We start from the raw sequence: 18,846 nt of genomic DNA, 5'->3' as shown, positions 1-18,846 counted from the left end.
AGGAGATTGTTCCCAGATCCTGAGTGCACTACCCCTGTTCTAGGACTTTAAGGCAGTTTGCTGTGTTGAAGGTTGGCTTGCTCACTGATAAGAACCCATGCAAACAAAAGCAGCAACAGTCTGGGGTCAGGCCTGCCCATCTTACTTTCAAGTGCTGCTTTGATGCTGAGGGTGTCCCCTTCAGTCCCAGCTGTGTTAAGACTGCCCCTGCATTGCAGCTGTGTCTCATAACTCCTCAACCCCTACAGTGATCCTGACCTGTTGGCTTCACCTTGGACCCGATTTATCACTCCAAATGTCCATGAGCTGAATATGACCCTGATCACCAAGCAAGCGAATCAGTGCATCAATCTAAAAACCCATGAGCTCCCCTTTCCACAGTAAAGATCCCGCAGCCATAATTGACAAGGGTTAAGGCCTCTTCTTAGAAAAATCCCAATTTTCAAGGAATGGGGAAGTGGAGGCAGGGGAAAAAAGAGAAAAAAGTATTAATTAGACCCAAGTTACTAAAAGAAAACAAGACTAAAGATAAAAGTGAAAAATCTTGAAGTCTGCTCTAGTTTTCAAATGACACAGGTCTCAACCCTCAGTTCTCATCTGCACGACCTGAGACATTTCTGAGCTTTGTGGTGCCAGCTGTACACGTTACCCAAGAGGCAAGTCAGTCATAGCAGACCAGCAAGTTCAGTGAAACAGAAACAAGTGTTTTCAGAGATGATGATCCCAGCAGGTACAACAGGGAAGGATGAACACCCATGGTCACAGAGGACTTTATGCACTTGTCTTTCCTACTCCCTTCACATTTACCCTGTTCCCCATGGGCATGAGGAGAGAATGCCAAGTGGGGTAGCCCAGGCTCAGACATCTGTCTCTCCCTCCCTTCATCACCGCCAACGTCTCTTATGTCTATTCAACTCTTTCCCATTTTATTACAGGTTGGACATGTGATCACATTTAGCCAACATTCCATCAATGGTTAGATGCCAAGATTGCTGCAGAGTTAATATTACCATAAAATAACTGTATCTTTATTAGTTAGAGAGAACTCCACTACCCAAGGTGGCTAAAACAGGAAGCTTCCCTCTAAAATCTCCTTGATGAGAGTTCATTAGATTTGTGGTTTGCTCCATTACCTCATCACTGAACAGAGCATGGTGACACCATTCAGGTCAGCAGGAATGGGAATTTCTCCCTCCCCACCACCAATTGTTGATGTGATCCAAGGGCACCATGCTATTCACAACTTTCCTTTCAAGCTTACACAAGTAGTATGGAGAAAGTTATGAAGACACACAATTATGTAGCTGGTAGTGCTGTTTAGAAGGCAGTTTTAGAGATCAGCAGCTTTCACCAGCAAAGAGAAGTCGAGTATACACGTGTCCTTATAGAGCTCTCTGGTACAGCCATTCACAAAATAAAAGGCACACAGTTCTGTTGTTCAACATTGGTTGTATTTAAGAACTACACTTCAGAAGGTACCGTGTGTTTGTCACACCCCACCCCCTGCACACACACCCCTAGCAGAGAACACACAGCTTCCCAATACCATGGCAAGGGGCATTGAAAGCACAAGGTGAAAAGGGAAGGGGGGGAGTCAGTCCATCAGTGCATTGTAAATGAGCTTTCACAAAGTCAAGTGCAGCAAAACCTGTTCAGACACTTTAAAAGTTAGACCTTTGGCAAATCAAAGAAAAAAATAAAGGATCCTAAAAGTTCTGCAAGTACCATTCTCTCTCCACATGGGATATGAACTCCCACCCTGAGCTTCAAGAGTTGATGGTGCCTAACAAGCAGTACTGAAGACTACCATGTGCTGAATACATAGCGCAGGGATGGGACTTAATTTGAACATCTTTCAACCAAGGGCATGTGACCAAGATTCCTGGGAAGGCCTTGCTTTTGGCCAGCCAGGAGCTTAGCCTTCTTTCCCATATGCCCAAAGGCTGACTACTGGTAAGTATCCTTCATCTGTATCTAACCATGCTCTGTAGAGTCTGCAACATGGTAGTCAGACTACTCAATGACACAGATATATTTCTTGAACAAGGACCCTGTAGCTGCCAATTACACTTCATTTGTTCTGACCAGTACAGCAGCCAGAAAACTTGCCTCAGGATCTCCTGTAGCCTTTCATCTTCACGAAAGGTAAGCCCACTGCAAGTGGTGCATGAGTTGTCCCAGCAAAAGATGGGACCCGAGGCCAAGGATAGAGCACTTCTTGAGCAGCATGTTCCTAACACTTTTATCAGAATCCCACTTCAGAACAAACCCAGAAGAACAACAAGGAAAACACTGGGGAAGTCTCAAGAAAACAAACTCTCTACTATTTTCAGGGATGAGATATATGGGCTATGAAACAGCTTCTCCCATCTCTAGCTCTTGGGACCCATTACAACTGCATCAAATATACAAGACCTTTGCACCATTCTCCAAACCAGGGACAGCAGTGCAACACACTTCAGTTTATAAAAAGCCAGTCTCCATACGAGCCTATGGCTTCTGCATGGAAGGTGAGAAGGAAAGCAAAATTATTTTTCAGAAGGATTACTGAGGACTGTTATCTGGTTTGTGTGCCCTGGTCTTGTCAATTCCCAGCCTGTCATGTCCAGTCCCGGAACACAGAAAAGATCAAGATAAACTTAATCACATTTAAACAGAAAGCCCTGAACTCCTTCACATGACTGTACAAGGAAGGGAACCACACTGGCATGGATGTAACTGATGGACAGGAGCCACACAACACCATACAAACATGCGCACCTGTGCGCAGCCACATACACTTGAGTTCTTGCAGTTTCAGTAAAAAGGGCACTTTCCTGTGTTAGTCCGAGGAGCCAGCACCCTTGGTGGGGGAGGCTCAGCTCTGTACTCTGACACTGTGTTTTGACAGTCGAGCTCAGCAGCCCTGGGGAATTTAATTTAAAAATGTGGCTTAATAATTGCAAACTTGGAGAGTGCTTGCCATTTATGCATCTCCCTTCATAATGCTACATCCCCTTTTGACCACACTGCAGCTTCAGAAGAGCAGAAGAGAAGCCTTCACTCTCCAGAGAAAGCTATCAGAAAGGAGATTTATCTAGACTCATACAAGACGGATGTTATTTGGAGAGCATAGGATTTGGTGCTCATACACTAGATAAATTCATTCTCATCTCTACCCTGTACTATATCCAAAGTATAGATGTCTTAGGTTGAAGAAACTGAATCATTTGTCCAGTTGTTCAACACACACAAGCCATCTCACAGGTTAGTTTCCATTATACAAAAAGGTGCCAGAGTTGAGCATGGACAGGTCCTCTAACAACAGAGGACTGTGAAACCTATCACTTCCCACCTTATATTCACTGCAGGCACCAACACATGAACCCAGCCAGGAGGTCCAAGCCCCATGAGGCAGAGGAAAGAATATTGCTCCTGGTTATCCTCCAAGCTCTTCTTCAAATGCCTGAAAATTTTGAAGTAACACATCCAAGTGCTAGAAGCCATGCTCCTTGTTGTGGCAAACAGGGCAGAAGGAGGAAAACAAAACAAGTTAGTGAGCATGAATCCAGCTTCCAATAAGTGCAGACTCTTTCTTGGGAGGTTCAGTTAGATGAGAGTGGAGGATGAATGGGGTACTAATGGTTTTGCAGTTCCAGTAGCCCCCTTTATTGTAGTGGGGCCAGGACAGGCCAGGAAACCCATCAGTCTGTTAAGTGCTGCGTGCAATACTAGCGCTCAGAATCTTCCATTGCTTGTGAACAAAGCAGCTCCAAAAATCAGTCACCCAGGCAGCCAGGCATTAGTCATACCGTCCCTTAATCATCATATTCAACAGGGGACCCACCTGTTCAAAGCAAAAACAGGTCATTAGCCAGGACAGTTACACAGAAATGGCAGCTGCAGAGCCTGCTCCCGCTGCATCACAGAGTCCAAGGTACACTGAATCACTTTTGAATTATTTTCTAGATAAAACACTGGGGCAACCAAGAGCACATTCTTAAATACCCTACCAAAACTGCAGGATTCTCTGTCAACACACCCAACTTCGGTTGTCACCAAAACATTACACCTAGGGTGGAAAAATGTTTGAAACATTTTCACTTCCCACCCTAGATTTGTGTTTTCTCAGAAGATGCCATTAAAAGGAGCCAATAGCCATCAGTGGTTGCTTTTTGCAGGGCAGAGAAGGAACAGTCTTACTAATTGAATCCTCTCTGGTCCTTGGGGTGACTGGAAGGGAGGCTTGGACTGATGATTTTGCTAAGGTTTTGTTTTCAGTCAAGACTACCCCTCTGTGATCAGGCAGTGCTGAGACACAGGAAAGTTCAGCATGCTATGGCAGTAAAATAATCTCATAGGAGAGGCCAAAGAGGAGTTCCTGCACAGTAGTAAGGGTTACAGACCATGAAAACATTTCTATCGACATCCTGTACTTCCCATTTCAGATCAGCAAATCTTCAAAGGGATACTCTCAAATACTTCAGTCTGACGGGTTTTTTTATATACCAGTTGGTTAAAATTACACAGAATTTGAAGATGAGCACGGCATGTGTTAAAGAGGAAGCACACGACTTAATGCAGGAGATTTCTATTATTTAAGAGATTTGAATTCAACAGGTAAAACAGTTTCTTTTTTTGTTTTTTTGGCTAAGGAGATTTTGGGAGCAGCATTTTCCTGGCAGTACCCAAAGTCAAGATACACCCTTCCCCACATACAAGAACAACTACTTCATTGTGTGTAGTGCTCCTTTTCAAATTACAATGTAAGAGCTTGCCTTTTTGTAAGCAAAGGACCTTCTGAAGACTGCAGGAAGAACCATTCACAGCAAAAGAGCAATCCTGCTTTCTCCTACCTTCACTCTTGACACCTGCAGAGCCAAGTAACTTGTCATCTCGAGTTTGGCATGATGCCTTTAAGAATTTCAACAGCAGTGACCACATGGTTCTTTTTCATACCTCTTGTGGATTTCCTAAGGCTTCTCCCAGCATCTTCTCAATGTTTCTCATTATTGCCACTTTTTGATGAGCTTTTAATGGATATTCAATTCTCTTTGGGGTTGGGGCACCCTGAAATATCAAAAAGAGCTCATTTGCATGCTTCCTGAATTGCCAGATTATTCCACCTATTCCTAGTCACCCAGTTCTTCAGACACAACTCCAAAGAGAAAAAGTAGCTTTCAGCTTTAAAGCAAATGACTTGGTACCATGAAGTTCTCATATTGACAATGCATGCCAATACATCTCTATCTGAAAAATCGTGTGGGATGTAGCTATCCAACCTGTGCAGGAAGTGACTTATACTCACCTTGTACCAGAAGTTCACAGTGATGGTAATGCCCCCATTCAGGAGAGACTCAATGTGGTGCCACCTGTATGGAGATCACAAAAAAAAAAGAAACTATTGCTGTAGCTTACAGTGAAATACCTTGGATGGATGAGTTCAGACAGCACTAGACAAGCTTTACCTACACCTCCATCATGTAGCCCTCAGAACTTCTGGGAAGCTCTCCTTATTTAAATACAGATCCTTTTCACACACAATAGTGGAGTATATGTAAAATAACATGGTGTCAGGGAGAATTACTGTTCTCATTCAACAGACAGGAATTAAAAGCAGATTGGCCTGAGATATCACAGAAAATACCACAGTTGCCAGAGAAGTCAGAGCAAAATACTCCACAGCCAACCCAACACTTTAAGTAGAAAACCTTTTAAACCTCTGGGTTTTGTTTACTGTGCAGTTCTGCCATCCTTCTTACCAGTACATAGGTATGTACAGCACATCCCCCGGACCCACGACCGTCTCATAGCCAACCACATTCCGGAAGTTCGGAAACTTCTCATAGTCAGGATTGTCAAAGTCCACCTAACAGAAGAAAACATTAAAACCTCGGAAGATCTTCCTCCAATGACAGTCCTCGCTATTGGCTCTCAGTGTCAAATCATCCTGATTTTCCCTACATGGCTTTTATATTCTCATTTGTATCTTAACTTCATTATGAGATAGGAGTCCTGCAATTTGTCTCTCAGCAAATCTGCATTTGACCAAATGATCAATGAAACAGAACGGAGAAGGCAGTAACTGCATTCCAGCTGTGCTATCAGTAAGAAGATATTCATGGCCATAGCACCTGCAAGTCAGCACCAGACACAAACAGAAACAACACTGGTCCTTCCATCTATTCTCAGTGTATTCACCACTTAACAGATCTGAACATAGGTTTTGCAAAAGCTCAGCAAGTGTAGCTTTAACTCAAGTGCAGCTTCCTCCCTCCTAGCATCTTTACAACTGCCCTTTTGTGGCATGGAACAGAGAACAGATCTGCCACTCTCACCTGGCTCTGTCTGTCGCACGGATGGTGCACAGGATAAGGGTAGAGGCATTCAAACTGATCAGGAGGGAACAGGATACACCTCTTGTAACCCTTAATCTGCGCAAAGAAGTTCTGCTGCTCATCATAATGAGCGGGTGTCACATTCCCTACACAGAGAGAAAGGATGATAATCAACACACTCTCATGTACAGGTATGAAAGAGAGAAGCAAGTTATATTCCTTGCTACAGACAGAAAATACACTCTCACATATTCAGATAACTAAACAAGGAAAATGACTACAGGAACATTACAAAATGATCACTATATTAGTCAACCTTTATTGAGCAGTTGCTACTCCACTGATTTCCATTCTAAATCCATATTCAGCAACTTATGCTCTACAGGATTAGTATTTCCAGCTTGTTTCAAAGAACAGCAGATGGTGAATGTTGGCAGGAAGCTTTTTCATAAAACACTTTGGCTAAATGACAATGGAACGGACTTTCAAAAATTATTAGTCTAGAGAAAAGGAATTACACAGTTTTATTTTATAAAAAGTCCTAGAAGTTTTGCAGGAAAACAAGTAAAGAAATCTGTGTCACTGGGGCTCCCAATAGCACCCCCTCAGTGGGATTAATTACTCTTCATTGTCCCCACTAAATCTTCAATTTAATCAAAATCTTTAAATACAGTGGGGCATTTTGTACCTCCCACAACTGTTGTTCAGGCTGTTTGCCACTCTCTTGGCTTGCAAGAATTAAGATAACAGTTAACTCCATAACTTAATTAAATAGATTATACAATCATATGCTCCTGTAAAAACATTCTTTTTTCTAGACATACTGGTTCAAGACAATTCCTTGCCTCTTGTGCATAACCTGATTTAGCATTTTACACCTGTAAAGAAGTGGTGGTCCATTGCTTTTGCATGAAGTTCTCTTTTCTTAGCTAATAAAGCTAGTGGCAAAGACAAACAATTTTAAGTTGAGTGTGATTCACTGAAAAAGGGGGAAAACATCCAAGTTGTGTAACTGAATAATTATAACTGGATGCAATGGCCATATTAATTATAGACCATCCCACTTCACACAACTGTGTATGTTCCTTGCCCAGTTATTGAGATTATTTTCTGAAGAATGTTCTGCTTCTCCACAGTGCAGTCGTACCTCTGTCTTCTAAGGCACCTGCCTATGAGTCAGGCTCCACACAGATTTAGAATTCTATTCTACTCAGGTATTTTTAGAATTTACCCATCTTCCAAGTTCCCTAGTACCCTTTAACAACCTTTCAAGAAAAAATTCAGCTCAATCAAAAAAGAATTCCTCCCCACAGTGTACCAGCTCAAATAAGAAAAAAGGCTTCGCAAAGTAATAAAATTTCTTCTTGGGCAAATACAGGACACACCAAGAAAACCCAAAAGACTAACGGCTCAACTTGCAAACCCTTTTGCATTTTGAATCTGCAGGCTCTGAGCTTTTTAAATCTACAGCACCTGAAGAATGCAAACAGTAAACAGGTTCCTGAATACAATTAGGGGTTATTGGAAACAATCCTACCAGCATCACCCAGAGCCTCTCCATAAGCAGAGTACATCAAGGCATTTCATAGTATGTCCCAGGGCAAATACAGGCTATTCCTTTACTTGTTTCCTGTTCATAACCCAGGCTAAGTTGAGATATTAGTCCCTTTACAACATGAAGTTTTAAACTACCTTCTCTGAAAGAACGTTCAAAATTGAAAGGAAAATCCATTTGAAAGACCTTCTAGAACTGAAATACAGAACTGCTGACCAAATCTTCTCCCCTTCTCCCCAAGTCTGAGAATGCTGTTTACCTTCCATGCCAATAAGAAGCAAGTTAGAAGTCAATTGGCCCCAGCCACGTTTCCCTTGCTGCTTGTTAATCCAGTTCCAATTGAAGCCAAGAAAATCCACCACAATCTTCCTTCCAACTGTGTCATTCAGCGTTTGCTGCAGATATAGCCTGTATTTTACAGAGACAAGCAGAAACCAAGTATTAAAGCTTTGTCATAAACATAGACATAACTGCCTCTTCAGAAAGATTTCAAACCAAAGAGACATAATTCCTAGAGATTCTGTTCTATCACTACACACCCATTAACACCAGTGGAAGGAAACAGTTTCCAAAAAATCCCCAAAGTCTGCTGAAAGATTTCCTGGTACAAAAGAGAACAGAACTCAGTTCTGCTCGAACAATCAAGGGGAAAAGATAATTTTAAGCAAGAACAACCCTCCTGCAGTGCAGGAGGAAATTCTAAACAGACTGGTCATTATCAAATACCAGATACACTCGTGACTAATCCCTAGGTAAATGCCACCCCTTTAACTCATCTGCAGTATCAGTTACCTCTTCTAGTAGAAGTACGTAAGGGCACAAAAGGGCTCAGGAAAGCCTGCACATTTCAGGATCAAGTTACTTTAAAGCTATGCTTACATTTAGACACAGAGGATCAGAGGAACCAACATGTGCACTAACAATCACAGTCCACAATGCCGGAAGAAAAATCCATTTTTAAGCGCAAGGACTGCCTTCTCTCTTGGAAAAAGCACACCCGAAGTCAAGAAAGGCACAGCTTACAAGTGGCCATAGACACAGCATTGCTTCCAATTAAGACACGGTTAAGCATCCCTAAGTCCTTTTAGAGGAATGGTGACTTTTGATAAAATTAACTAAGGCTTCAAGAGCAGCTGCTGATAATTATATTCCATATCCACGTGAAGCTCCGCTCAGTAACTTACAGCTTTGTTAGTGGTATAGGGCATCACCACCAACAAATATGCAGCATAACACAACTTTGCCTTGTATTTCCCAAAGAGGGTTAGCACCAACTGCCTTGGGATTCTGTGATAAAGCCTGAGTGCCACAGCCTGTAACTTTACATCAGACAACTAAGCTTCTCTACCAATATCAGAGTCTGCCAAAAGAAACTGCAGCTCAATTCTTTCTCTATCCAAACCCTGCCTTAGACGGAGAAGAAAAAATAAACTAAACTTCCACAACAAGTGTGAACAGTTTGCTTAACTAATGGTATGACTTTTTAAATCAGGCAACAGGGCTCCTATCAACTAACAGGAGAGCTATTAAAAACAAACACAAAGTTTAAAAAGTTTGAGAGACTGTAATCATCAACACTCACTGAAGAGGAAGTTAGCCCCTATGCAGACCTGAAGAAATGAAGAAACCTCCATATTCCATCTATCACTTACCTCTCAGCACTCCCTTTTTGTTGTATTTCTTTGAGTCTGTCCACAAACTCAGCAAACTTCATCTCTTCCCTGCTAGACTTGGGTTTGAAGTTCTTAAAATTGGTCATCTTCTTCTCATCATAGTACAAAAACTTGTGTGTGCTGGCACTATACACTGAGAAGTCCCCATTGCCAATGTTTTCCTGGAGGTAGTCCAGGTCCCATTTCAGAGCAGGATAAACCAGATTTGTATCTGTCAGCACCACTGGCTCCTGGAGAGAAATAGGAAGTTTATTGATCCAAGGACCTGTTGAACTTGAGAACAATCACATTCATTGCTGCACCCACACACACACTCTTTGAAAATGAGGAATTGGAAAAGGCATGTGGAATAATTAGATACCTTGTCCTGGGGACAAAAACAAGGAAGACATGATAGGAAGTTTTGAGAAAGTGGTGGCAAAAAGATATCTCTACATCCAGAAATGGAAACAGCACTTTTCTCTTATCTCAGTAGAGTCCAAATAACCTTCAGCCAACAAAAAACTGATGCCACCCCATCTCTTCTACAGCAAAAAAAGATCTATTACAAAAGGAAGACAAAGGACTTATGTCCTCATCCATAATAAGCGACCTAACCAGGAACCGTAGCACCGTGTTCCCAAGGTGTGTATACACAACCTTCCTTCTTGCAGGCTTCCCTTAAAAACCCAACTAACAATCTTACCAGCAGAACCACTACCAGAGCCACCAGTGCAAAGCTACTTCACACCTGTGCTCACCCGCACTAAGAAAACAACGCGCACGTGCCCGTGGTTTTACACAACGTTCCCACGACTTCCACTGGGACAACAGAGAGCTCAGAGCAAACGTTTCCTGCAAATGTCACAACTCAACGCTGCAGCGCCGAAGCAAAATGTCCACTACAGCCAAGAGGAGCGGGACAGCGGCAACCACCCAGCCCGCGCGGTATCCCGGAGGGGCATGGCCAGGATGGGAAGGCGAGTGCGCCCGGGACACCCCGCACCTCGTTCTCGATGAGCTCCTCGGCGCGGGGGTCGCTGTGGCTGAGCCGCGGGATGGGCCGCGTCTCGAAGGAGTAGCGGCGGAACTGGGAGTCGCTCCAACCAGGCCCTGCCGCCACCGCCGGACCCTCCCGGCAGCCCGCGGCGGCGGCGGCGGCGGCGGCGGCGGCGGCTGCTGCTGCTGCTGCTGCTGCCGAGGAGGAGCAAGAGGAGGAGGGAGAAGAAGAGGAGGAGGACGAGGCCGCCGCCATCGCCGCCTCCGCCGGAGAGCCCGGTCCCAGCGAGCCGGAAGCGGAAGCTGCGCCCATAGCAACGCCGGAAGCGGGGGCGGGCGGGGGCAGCGGCGGGCGGCGGCCTCGGACCCTGCCCGAGGATCTTGGGAGTCTGTGGGGGCTGCGAGCGCAGGCAGGGAAAGACCCACCGCGGGAATCAGAAGGGATCGTGTGTGGAGCGTCGGTGCCGCCCCGCGTGCCTTCAGCCGCAGCCCCTTCCCCTCAGCGGGCAGGGCGCGGGCGCCGCTCCTCCGGCACTTCCAGTGTCCTGGTGCAAGGAGCACGCTGCCCGGTGCCTCTCTCTGCCCACGGGAAAGCCACCGCGGAGCTCTGCGCCTCAAAAGGAGTTTAATTAACACTTACTACCGAAAAGTATGTGTGACACTGCCCGTTGCAACCAATGCCCAACTTCCAATGGCGACTGCATCGTTCTAGCAAGATTTCATGAACTGTGTGATTGGGGCTGGAGCTGTTGAAATTATTTTCTTATTGAATGTTTATTACGTGAGACAAAGTCTGCATTTGGCATTTAGTCCACAAACAGCAAGAGTGATGATTGCTCTTTCCCAAGGACGTGTGCCACGCCAGGTGTCAGCACTTGGGAGAATTTCGGTCTCTGGCATTCTGTGGTTTTCAACAATTTTACAACATATTTGCAAACACACTTGAATGCTTAGGAAACTTGAGCCATGTCTGTAGAAAACTCAAACATAAGTCAGAAAAGGGGTGAAGAGCTGATATAACAAGCAGCTGACCAATCCAAGCCTGCAGGGAGGCCTGAGCCCAGTCCCCAGGAATCAAAGGTCCCCACTCTCAGCTCTGTCCCCACATTCTTGTCCCCAGCGCTGGTGCTGCAGAGCCAGGGCCAGCACTGAATGCTGCTCCATGGAAAACATTGGCAGCACCTACACTGGAGGGTTGGGTTAATAACTCAGTTAATAACTTCATTGGATAACCAAGTGAGTAACTTCTTTGCATAGTTGGTTGCAAGGGAGTTGGCCGAATTAAGGTACTGTCTCCAAAATTACATGATTAGGCCTTTCTTTGAGATAAGGGAAGGGATGGTGTTCTAGTTCACAACAAAGCCCCCAAATCAGGCATGCTGTATCTCAGATATATTTTTGGTTTTCGTCACTATCTTCATTCAGTCAGAAGGTTTACAATTAATGTTGTTATTAGAAGGAATGGCTTTAATGACAAATTGTGTGTGGTAGTTTTTGAGCTGCAAAGATTTATAATGTAAATCGTTATAGAGACATTACCCATTATGGCTGATGTGAATAACTGAAGGAAAATGAGTTCAACTACCACCGAGTTTACATAATGAAGTAAACTGCAAAATCCTTTAATGCTCATATTGATTTTATTTAGAATCATACATTGCTTACATTTGAAGAATCTCATTGCTAAATTAACGAGCCATTTCAGCTGTCTGCCTTTCCCTGGCTCCGTGGAGATAAGACGATTAAATTTGGTGTTAACTTTAATAACACTGATACTGATACGAAGAAGGCAATTCACATAACGCCAACAGCCACGGCATCGATCCCATCGAGCATCGATCCAGCTGCTCCACAGGAGGCTGCCCCGTGTCTGCAACACAGAGCCTGCCATAAATTGCCATTTCTCCGCTTCAGACGGTGACGGACAGGACGAAATATCGCACCAATACTCTCTGCATCCATTAGCTCTCGTGTCAATGTTACAATAACAGCGGCTGATTAATTAACGCCCCGGCGGGGGGTCGGGACCAGCGGCAAAGGCGGTGCCGGAGGCGGCCCCGCCTATGAGTCCCGCCCCTTTATGGCCACGCCCATCGAACCCCGCCCCTTCGTTGGCCACGCCCCACTAACACGCCCCTCCCCTGGCACACAACGATGCCCGTCCCGTGGCCCCGCCCCTCCGTGCCGCGGCGGACGCGCCTGCGCGCTGCGGACGATGATGGCGGCCGCGCTGCGCGGTGTCCTCTGTGCCCGGGCGGCCGCCGGCCTCAGGGCAGGCCGGGCCTCCGCGGCCGCGCCCCCGGGAGCACGGGCGGGTGAGCGGGGAGGAGGCAGCGAGGGGCATCGGCCGGCGGCGGGGCGAGTGGCTCCGGGGCGGCCGGGCGGTGGCTGCGGGGCCGGGGCGAGGGAGCGGCGCGACCTCCCAGGGCTGGCTGCGGGGGCCGGCGGGGCCCGCGCCCAACCTGCCGCTTTGCTCTCTCGCAGCCTCGGAGATGTCCAAGGACATGCTGCCCGGACCGTACCCGCGGACCCCGGAGGAGCGGGCAGCCGCCGCGAAGAAATACAACATGCGGGTGGAGGACTATCAGCCCTACCCCGACGACGGCTTCGGGTGAGCTGGGGATGCCGTATCCCATAGCCGGGAGTGCGCCGGGGCCAGCTCGGCCGCCCGGCTTTGTGGGGAGGTGCTGCAGGCTTGTAGTGCGTGGTGAACTCCTGGGTGTCAGCGTAGAGCTGTGAAGACACATCAGTGTTTTAAAATGGGAACGAACAGAAGGAGTTGGAGGCCTGTGTGAATAAAATACTGTACAAGAGACTTCATGGTCCATTGTATTGCAAGGCCAAGTGGGATTCTATGATTCTATGGTTGATTCTAACTGAAAGCTATCTCTAGAATAAATTTTTCAGTAGATGTTTAAGTGGTAGGAATACTGGGACATGTGCCAAGACAGCTAGCATTCTGTATTTCAGTCAAGCTTGCATTTTACTTAATGTAGCCCAAAAAGGCCACTTTGAGGAATTCTGTTTGTTCCAGTGTCTGGTATCAAAGTGATGATTGTTGCGCTATTTGCTTTAATGCATTTTTAAAATGTATATACATAAAAGGTATAAAAACAAAGTGATGTTTAATTCTTCCATTTCCGTGTGCATATCTTAGATTGTTTCCTACAAAATGTATCTGAATTAGTACAGATTTCGAATGTGTTTGCTGTGTTGTTTGTTTCTGGCAGGTATGGTGACTATCCCATGCTCCCAAATAAGTCTCAGCATGAGAGAGACCCCTGGTACCAGTGGGACCAGCCAGACATGAGGCATAACTGGGGAGAGCCGGTAGGAATGTTTCTCAAGTTGCTCACCAATGCTGCTGTGAATACATGCACATCTTGTTAAAGCTTTCTGTTGAATTCTGTGTGTAATTGCACCATCAGTGCATGTGTGTGTTGTCTGTGCGAGCAGGGACAGTCAGTTTGAGGGAAGCTTAGGCTATGGCCATCAGGATAAATATTTTGAAAGTACTGAGGACAGTTAATAATTTATCAGGAGGGAGACTTCCCAAACTTAACCTTCCCTGTAGGAAGAATGTCTCACCCGTTTTATTTGCCTAATCTGACTCAGTACTAGAGCCTGGTTCTGAATTGTTCAGCAAATCCTTTGAATGAAGTCCTTTTAATACAGTGGGAGTATCTTATTGCTGCTTTATTACTCAAAGGCTGTTTTGAAATAGAATACAAATAAGGGTGTTCTCTAAAGAAAGCCCTTGTCAGGAGTAATTCTTCCTTAAGTGCATGTTCTTTTTGTGAATGACCACAATCTGTCTGGGGTACTGAGCTTGGTAATCGACCTGAGCTCTCTTTATTAAAAGCAGAGTTTATGTAAGTATGTGTGCATAACTTATCATACTATAACATGCCAGAGCATTTCAACGTGTACCACAGCAAAATGCGTGTTGTAATGAAAGCACATGAAAAATCCCTGTGTTGATACTGTGTTGTTGTAGTGCTTGCTGTAGGAATCGTAGAATTAACCAGGTTGGAAAAGACCTCCAGGATCATCAAGTCCAACCTTTGATCCAACTATCATGCTTGTACACAAGCCCTTGCACTTGAAGTTGGAAGTGGGGAATCCAGAGGAATATACTGGTGCATTCCGGGTGTCAGCAGATGCCTCTGTTTAGGCAACTTTGATTTCTCCTCAGTCTGGCTCTCTTGGTTTGATAGCAAGGCTCTATGGGACCTAGAGCTGGGAATCTGGAGGCAGTACTTGAGCTGCAAATTAAAAAGTTCTCATTAATGTGAAAGGAGATTATAGAGAGAGCATGGTTGGCACTTTCTTAGGTATACTTGAAGGCAGAAGTTTTAAATGCCGTTCTGCTTCCATCGGGAAGGGCATTACCTTGTTACCAGTCCTGCTCTTTTCCTGGTGTCACAGCAGCAGGTGCTCTACCTGTTTTGAGGAACCAGCTTCCAAGTGTCAGGTAGTTGGTTCTTTGTTTGAAATAACACCACTATTTCTGTTTGGGTATGTGACTGAGCTTCCATAAATGAGGCTTCTGATTTATACTATGCTTTTCCAATGGTGCTGGGGAGCAAAACAGAGGTGGAATAAAAGCTGCTACTATCCTATGATTAAGCATGTTGTCTGATATAAGCATGAGATGAAATTTGGAGTCTTTTTGAGTTTTACTGTAAGCAACCATTTGTTGTGACTGTAGGTAAATCCTGTATCCCTTTTATGTCTTTATCTCCACTTTTGAGGTAGAGATTAAGCAGCCTCTGGCAGCTTTGTGAATGTTGGAAAGTACCACTTCCATTGAGAAAAGCAGCTTGACCACTATTGGTAAATGTGTAATGGTTTTCCTTTGTTCTTCAGATGCACTGGGACTTTGACATGTACATTCGGAGCCGGGTTGATACATCCCCCACTGTAGTTCCATGGCACACCATGCGCAATCACTTCCTTATCTTTTTGAGTACCATGCTGATCATGTTTGGTCTTGGAGAGATATATCCATCTTACAGGCCTGTGGTGAGTGAAACCCAAAGGTAAAGGGAGGAAAAGGAGCTGTGTTTCTTGTTGCTGCCAATGCCCAGAGGAGTGGTTTTGCTGAAGTTGAGTGATGTGTCTGAATGCAAAAGGGGGCTGGGCCAAAAGGATGTTCTTTGGCCTTACCCAGCCTGAGTTGTTCTCTTGACTGGCTTGGCTCAGCTGTCAGATTCTGTTTCATAGGGAGCAGTTCCTCCTCACAGGGCACTAATCTTAAGCTATGCTTCTTGCAGTATCCTTTCTTTGATCTAGATATTCTCCTTTTCTGTGTGCATCTGCTCAAGTGAAATGCTTTATCTCTTCTCCTGCCCTGTGTTTTTAGTTTTATCTCATGATTGGTATCATTTGGGGAATGTAGTCTTGAAAAATGCATCTGAATACACAAACAGCTTTTGCAATATATTATCCTCATTCTGTGAGATGAACTACTGATTAAGATTAAATGCAAGACCACCTTGATGTTTCTGTTAAAGGACATGGGTTTATACAAAGAACTCCTATTTTTGAATTTATTTTCCTCATACTCTGATATTCTGGCTGAAGCACCTAAGAAATAGGAATTGAAGTTGTAAATGATAAGCCTTGATTTGGGTGGGGTTGGGATGGAATGTGTTCCTCTTACCCTTAATTTGCTTGGTGAATGTGGTGAATTTGCCACTCTTTATCTCTCTTTGTAGGGACCGAAGCAATACCCCTTCAATGACCTGTATCTGGAGAGAGGAGGAGACCCAAATAAAGAGCCACCAGTGGTGACACACTATGAAATTTGAAAGTACGAGTCCTGTCAGCTCTGCTGGAAATTGAATCTTCTCTAGTGTTCACTGTGGCATATGTTAACATTTGGTCTTCAATGTTCAACCTCTAACTGCATTGAAATATATCAATGATACCTACTGTGCAAGTTGTCCTCTGTTGGTTTGAGAAGTCTGAATTATAGCAGATGAAACTGAATGACGTTTGTCATTTTTCTAAATATGATAGTATCTGTGGGGCAAAGTTCTGAGTGCAGTCCTAGGACTGCTGCTCATTTATGTACCTTGTGCACAAACGTAGCTCTGTCTGTTTATGTAGAGGATGCTGCCTGTTACCAAGTGGTGTACTGCAGGTGCTGCTTGGAGTTAAACTGGAGTGTCACCATATACTGTGAAATGACAGACAGAACCAGACTGGCAACTGCCTTGGGACTCCTTGGGAGTCTTACACTGTGTGAATAACTGTCTGCCCTTACTGGGAGTTGACTTTGATCTCTTCCTGGTCTAGATGCCCTCTCAGGTGAAGTTTGCACAACCCGTTGGAAGTACTGGTGAGGCACAGAGCCTTGCAGTGTGTAACTTGAAGCTGATAGCAGAGCTATGTGGATAGCAGTGGTATGAAAAGGCTAATGAGCACATCCAGCTCTGGCCGTACCTGTTCTGATGCACCTGGGCTTTGGTGCCCAAGTTGCTCCTGTATGGCCTGAGCTTACCCACCTGGACTGGAGTTATATCTGTTTCATGAAGTCTTCCTGTCTTGCTGCAAACCACTTGTCTAGGACCTCCTATGGCTTCAGTGACAGTTTGCTTGAGAAAGCTATGCATATGGTTAAATTAAACTCTTAGATTTGTCCAGCTCTACTCTTCCTTTAACATGTTTTTTTTTCTCCTTTTTACTGGAGAAGATGGTACCTTCAGTAATGAACATTTTTTCAACTCACCTGTGCTGTGCCTTAGACCCCACTGCAGGAGTTGGTGATCACAGAAGGCTGAGAGCTTCCTATAAACAGGATGCTGTGCTCTGCTCTCAACACCCTGTCATGACTGATACAGTTTTGTGCATTAAGAACAGCAGGTACATAGAGACAGTGATTCATGAGTTTTTGATCTCTAAAGATTTTTAACCCCAAATACTAAGGGATCTTTGTGTAGTGGTTTGTGTAAGGATGTACAAGGGAGTTACTGGATTGAATGCTAGGACATAGTTTTATTTACACCTAAGTATTTGTAACTCCTTTGGTGGTGCTGAACAATCAGCATTTCTCTTTTTTTTTTTAAGGTGTCACCTTCTCTTCTATTACAGAAATGCTTCCTTTTAAGTTATGGTCAATTATGTTTTATCCTAGAAGGATTATAAAGTGGTTTTTTGAGCTCTGGAGGCCTTAAAACTGAATTTTGTTTTGCAGGGTAAAACATTTCCTCGGGATACTCGAGTTAGTAATTACTATTCCACAGCAGTTATGTGAAAGCACTTTATACAGTGTTAGGAGAGTGGCGAGGCATCTTCACGTGAAATGATCAGAGCAGGAGCCTTGTCTCTGTGTGTCAGTGACAGTGCAGCACTTCCACCCAGGTGGGTCAAGGCCCATCCAGGTCATTGCCCAGTGTTCCAGCGCTGTCTGCTGCTGCCCCACTGGGGGACCTCCTGTCCCAGTGTGTTCTAACTGGTAACTTAATGATGATTTTCTTCACAGGGAAGGCATAGTGGGTTGGGCAGATAATGTGGCTCAGAAATCCTTAAAAACGGTGGTTTTAACATAGGCAGATTTTTCCAAAACCAGGAGAGAGATGAGGGAAGGTCTGGACCCTTCTGAATTTTCTTCCTGGCAATTAAACCGGTTTTAGAAAAATACATTCCTTTCCCTTATGCACGCTCTCTTAGGATGGCTTAAATGTGTAGCTGACGTGAAGTTCTGAGGGGGGTGAGTGCAGGGGCAGCAGAACCCGGCTGCAGCTGTGGTGTGAGCCATCGGGGACGGGCGGATGGGGCTCATGCAGGTACATCACACCCAGCGCAGGCACCGGGAGCGCCGCGGGGGCGCCCCGGGCCGGGCCGGGCCGGGCGAGGCGGGGCTGTGGAGCGGAGCCGGTTCCGGGGCGGGGCCGCGCAGGCGCGGGGCGCGCGCGGGCTCCCCGCGGCCACCGTCGAACGCTGCGCGAAGCGAGCGGCGCGGGAGGGACCGAGCGAGCGGTAAGGGCGGCCCGGCCGGGCCCGCGCCCTCAGACACGGAGCCGGCGGGGCCCGGGGCCGCCCCTGCCCTGTCGCGTCCCCAGCCCGCGGCTGCTGTGCTGCCCTGCCCGCCCCGCTGTCGCTGTCACGACTCCGGCCCCGCGTCCCGTGGCCCCGTCCTTGCCCCGGTAGCCCCGGACCCTGCTTCCCCTCGGGCGGTCGGCAGCAGTCAGGGAGCGGCCACGGAGCTCAGCTGAGTGACCTGGGCCGCGGAGAGGCCTCTGACGTAGCCCGGAGCCTGTGTGTGACACCTGATGTCCGAGGGCAGTGCTTTCCGCCCAGACCTCTCTTGGCCACC

The 18,846-nt window shown here is 45.9% G+C and overlaps 3 protein-coding genes across 7 annotated transcripts in view; 2 read left to right on the top strand and 1 right to left on the bottom strand.

The window, feature by feature from the left end:
* Positions 1-1,315: 1,315 nt before the first annotated feature.
* On the bottom strand, positions 1,316-10,826 carry HIF1AN (hypoxia inducible factor 1 subunit alpha inhibitor). 2 transcript variants are annotated; one of them, XM_071563955.1, is made up of 9 exons: positions 10,531-10,809; positions 9,525-9,775; positions 8,132-8,280; positions 6,318-6,463; positions 5,742-5,848; positions 5,288-5,351; positions 4,939-5,049; positions 4,758-4,850; positions 1,316-3,826 (listed from the first exon to the last, which is right to left on the bottom strand). In XM_071563955.1, the coding sequence occupies exons 1-8, from the start codon at positions 10,777-10,779 to the stop codon at positions 4,803-4,805; spliced, it is 1,125 nt and encodes a 374-aa protein (XP_071420056.1). In that variant the 5' UTR covers positions 10,780-10,809; the 3' UTR covers positions 1,316-3,826; positions 4,758-4,802. The 2 variants fall into 2 exon arrangements, with proteins under 2 accessions (XP_071420056.1, XP_071420057.1); XM_071563956.1 differs by lacking the exon at positions 4,758-4,850 and having other exon boundaries at positions 1,321-3,826; positions 10,531-10,826.
* A 1,871-nt stretch (positions 10,827-12,697) lies between these two features.
* On the top strand, positions 12,698-16,460 carry NDUFB8 (NADH:ubiquinone oxidoreductase subunit B8). The gene is made up of 5 exons (XM_071563426.1): positions 12,698-12,838; positions 13,008-13,134; positions 13,754-13,853; positions 15,393-15,548; positions 16,244-16,460. The coding sequence occupies exons 1-5, from the start codon at positions 12,739-12,741 to the stop codon at positions 16,334-16,336; spliced, it is 576 nt and encodes a 191-aa protein (XP_071419527.1). The 5' UTR covers positions 12,698-12,738; the 3' UTR covers positions 16,337-16,460.
* A 1,988-nt stretch (positions 16,461-18,448) lies between these two features.
* SEC31B (SEC31 homolog B, COPII coat complex component) overlaps positions 18,449-18,846 on the top strand; it is a 35,161-nt gene continuing 34,763 nt past the window's right edge. For all 4 annotated transcript variants that reach the window (XM_071564481.1, XM_071564480.1, XM_071564479.1 and 1 more), the window contains exon 1: positions 18,449-18,509. The gene's annotated coding sequence lies outside the window, so the exon portion shown is untranslated. The remainder of the gene's footprint in view (positions 18,510-18,846) is intronic.

The sequence above is a fragment of the Pithys albifrons genome, chromosome 9, assembly GCF_047495875.1.
Source record: "Pithys albifrons albifrons isolate INPA30051 chromosome 9, PitAlb_v1, whole genome shotgun sequence".
Lineage (NCBI taxonomy): Eukaryota > Metazoa > Chordata > Aves > Passeriformes > Thamnophilidae > Pithys > Pithys albifrons.
Note: the sequence above shows the minus strand (reverse complement) of the source record. Positions and strands in the feature narration are given on the sequence as shown.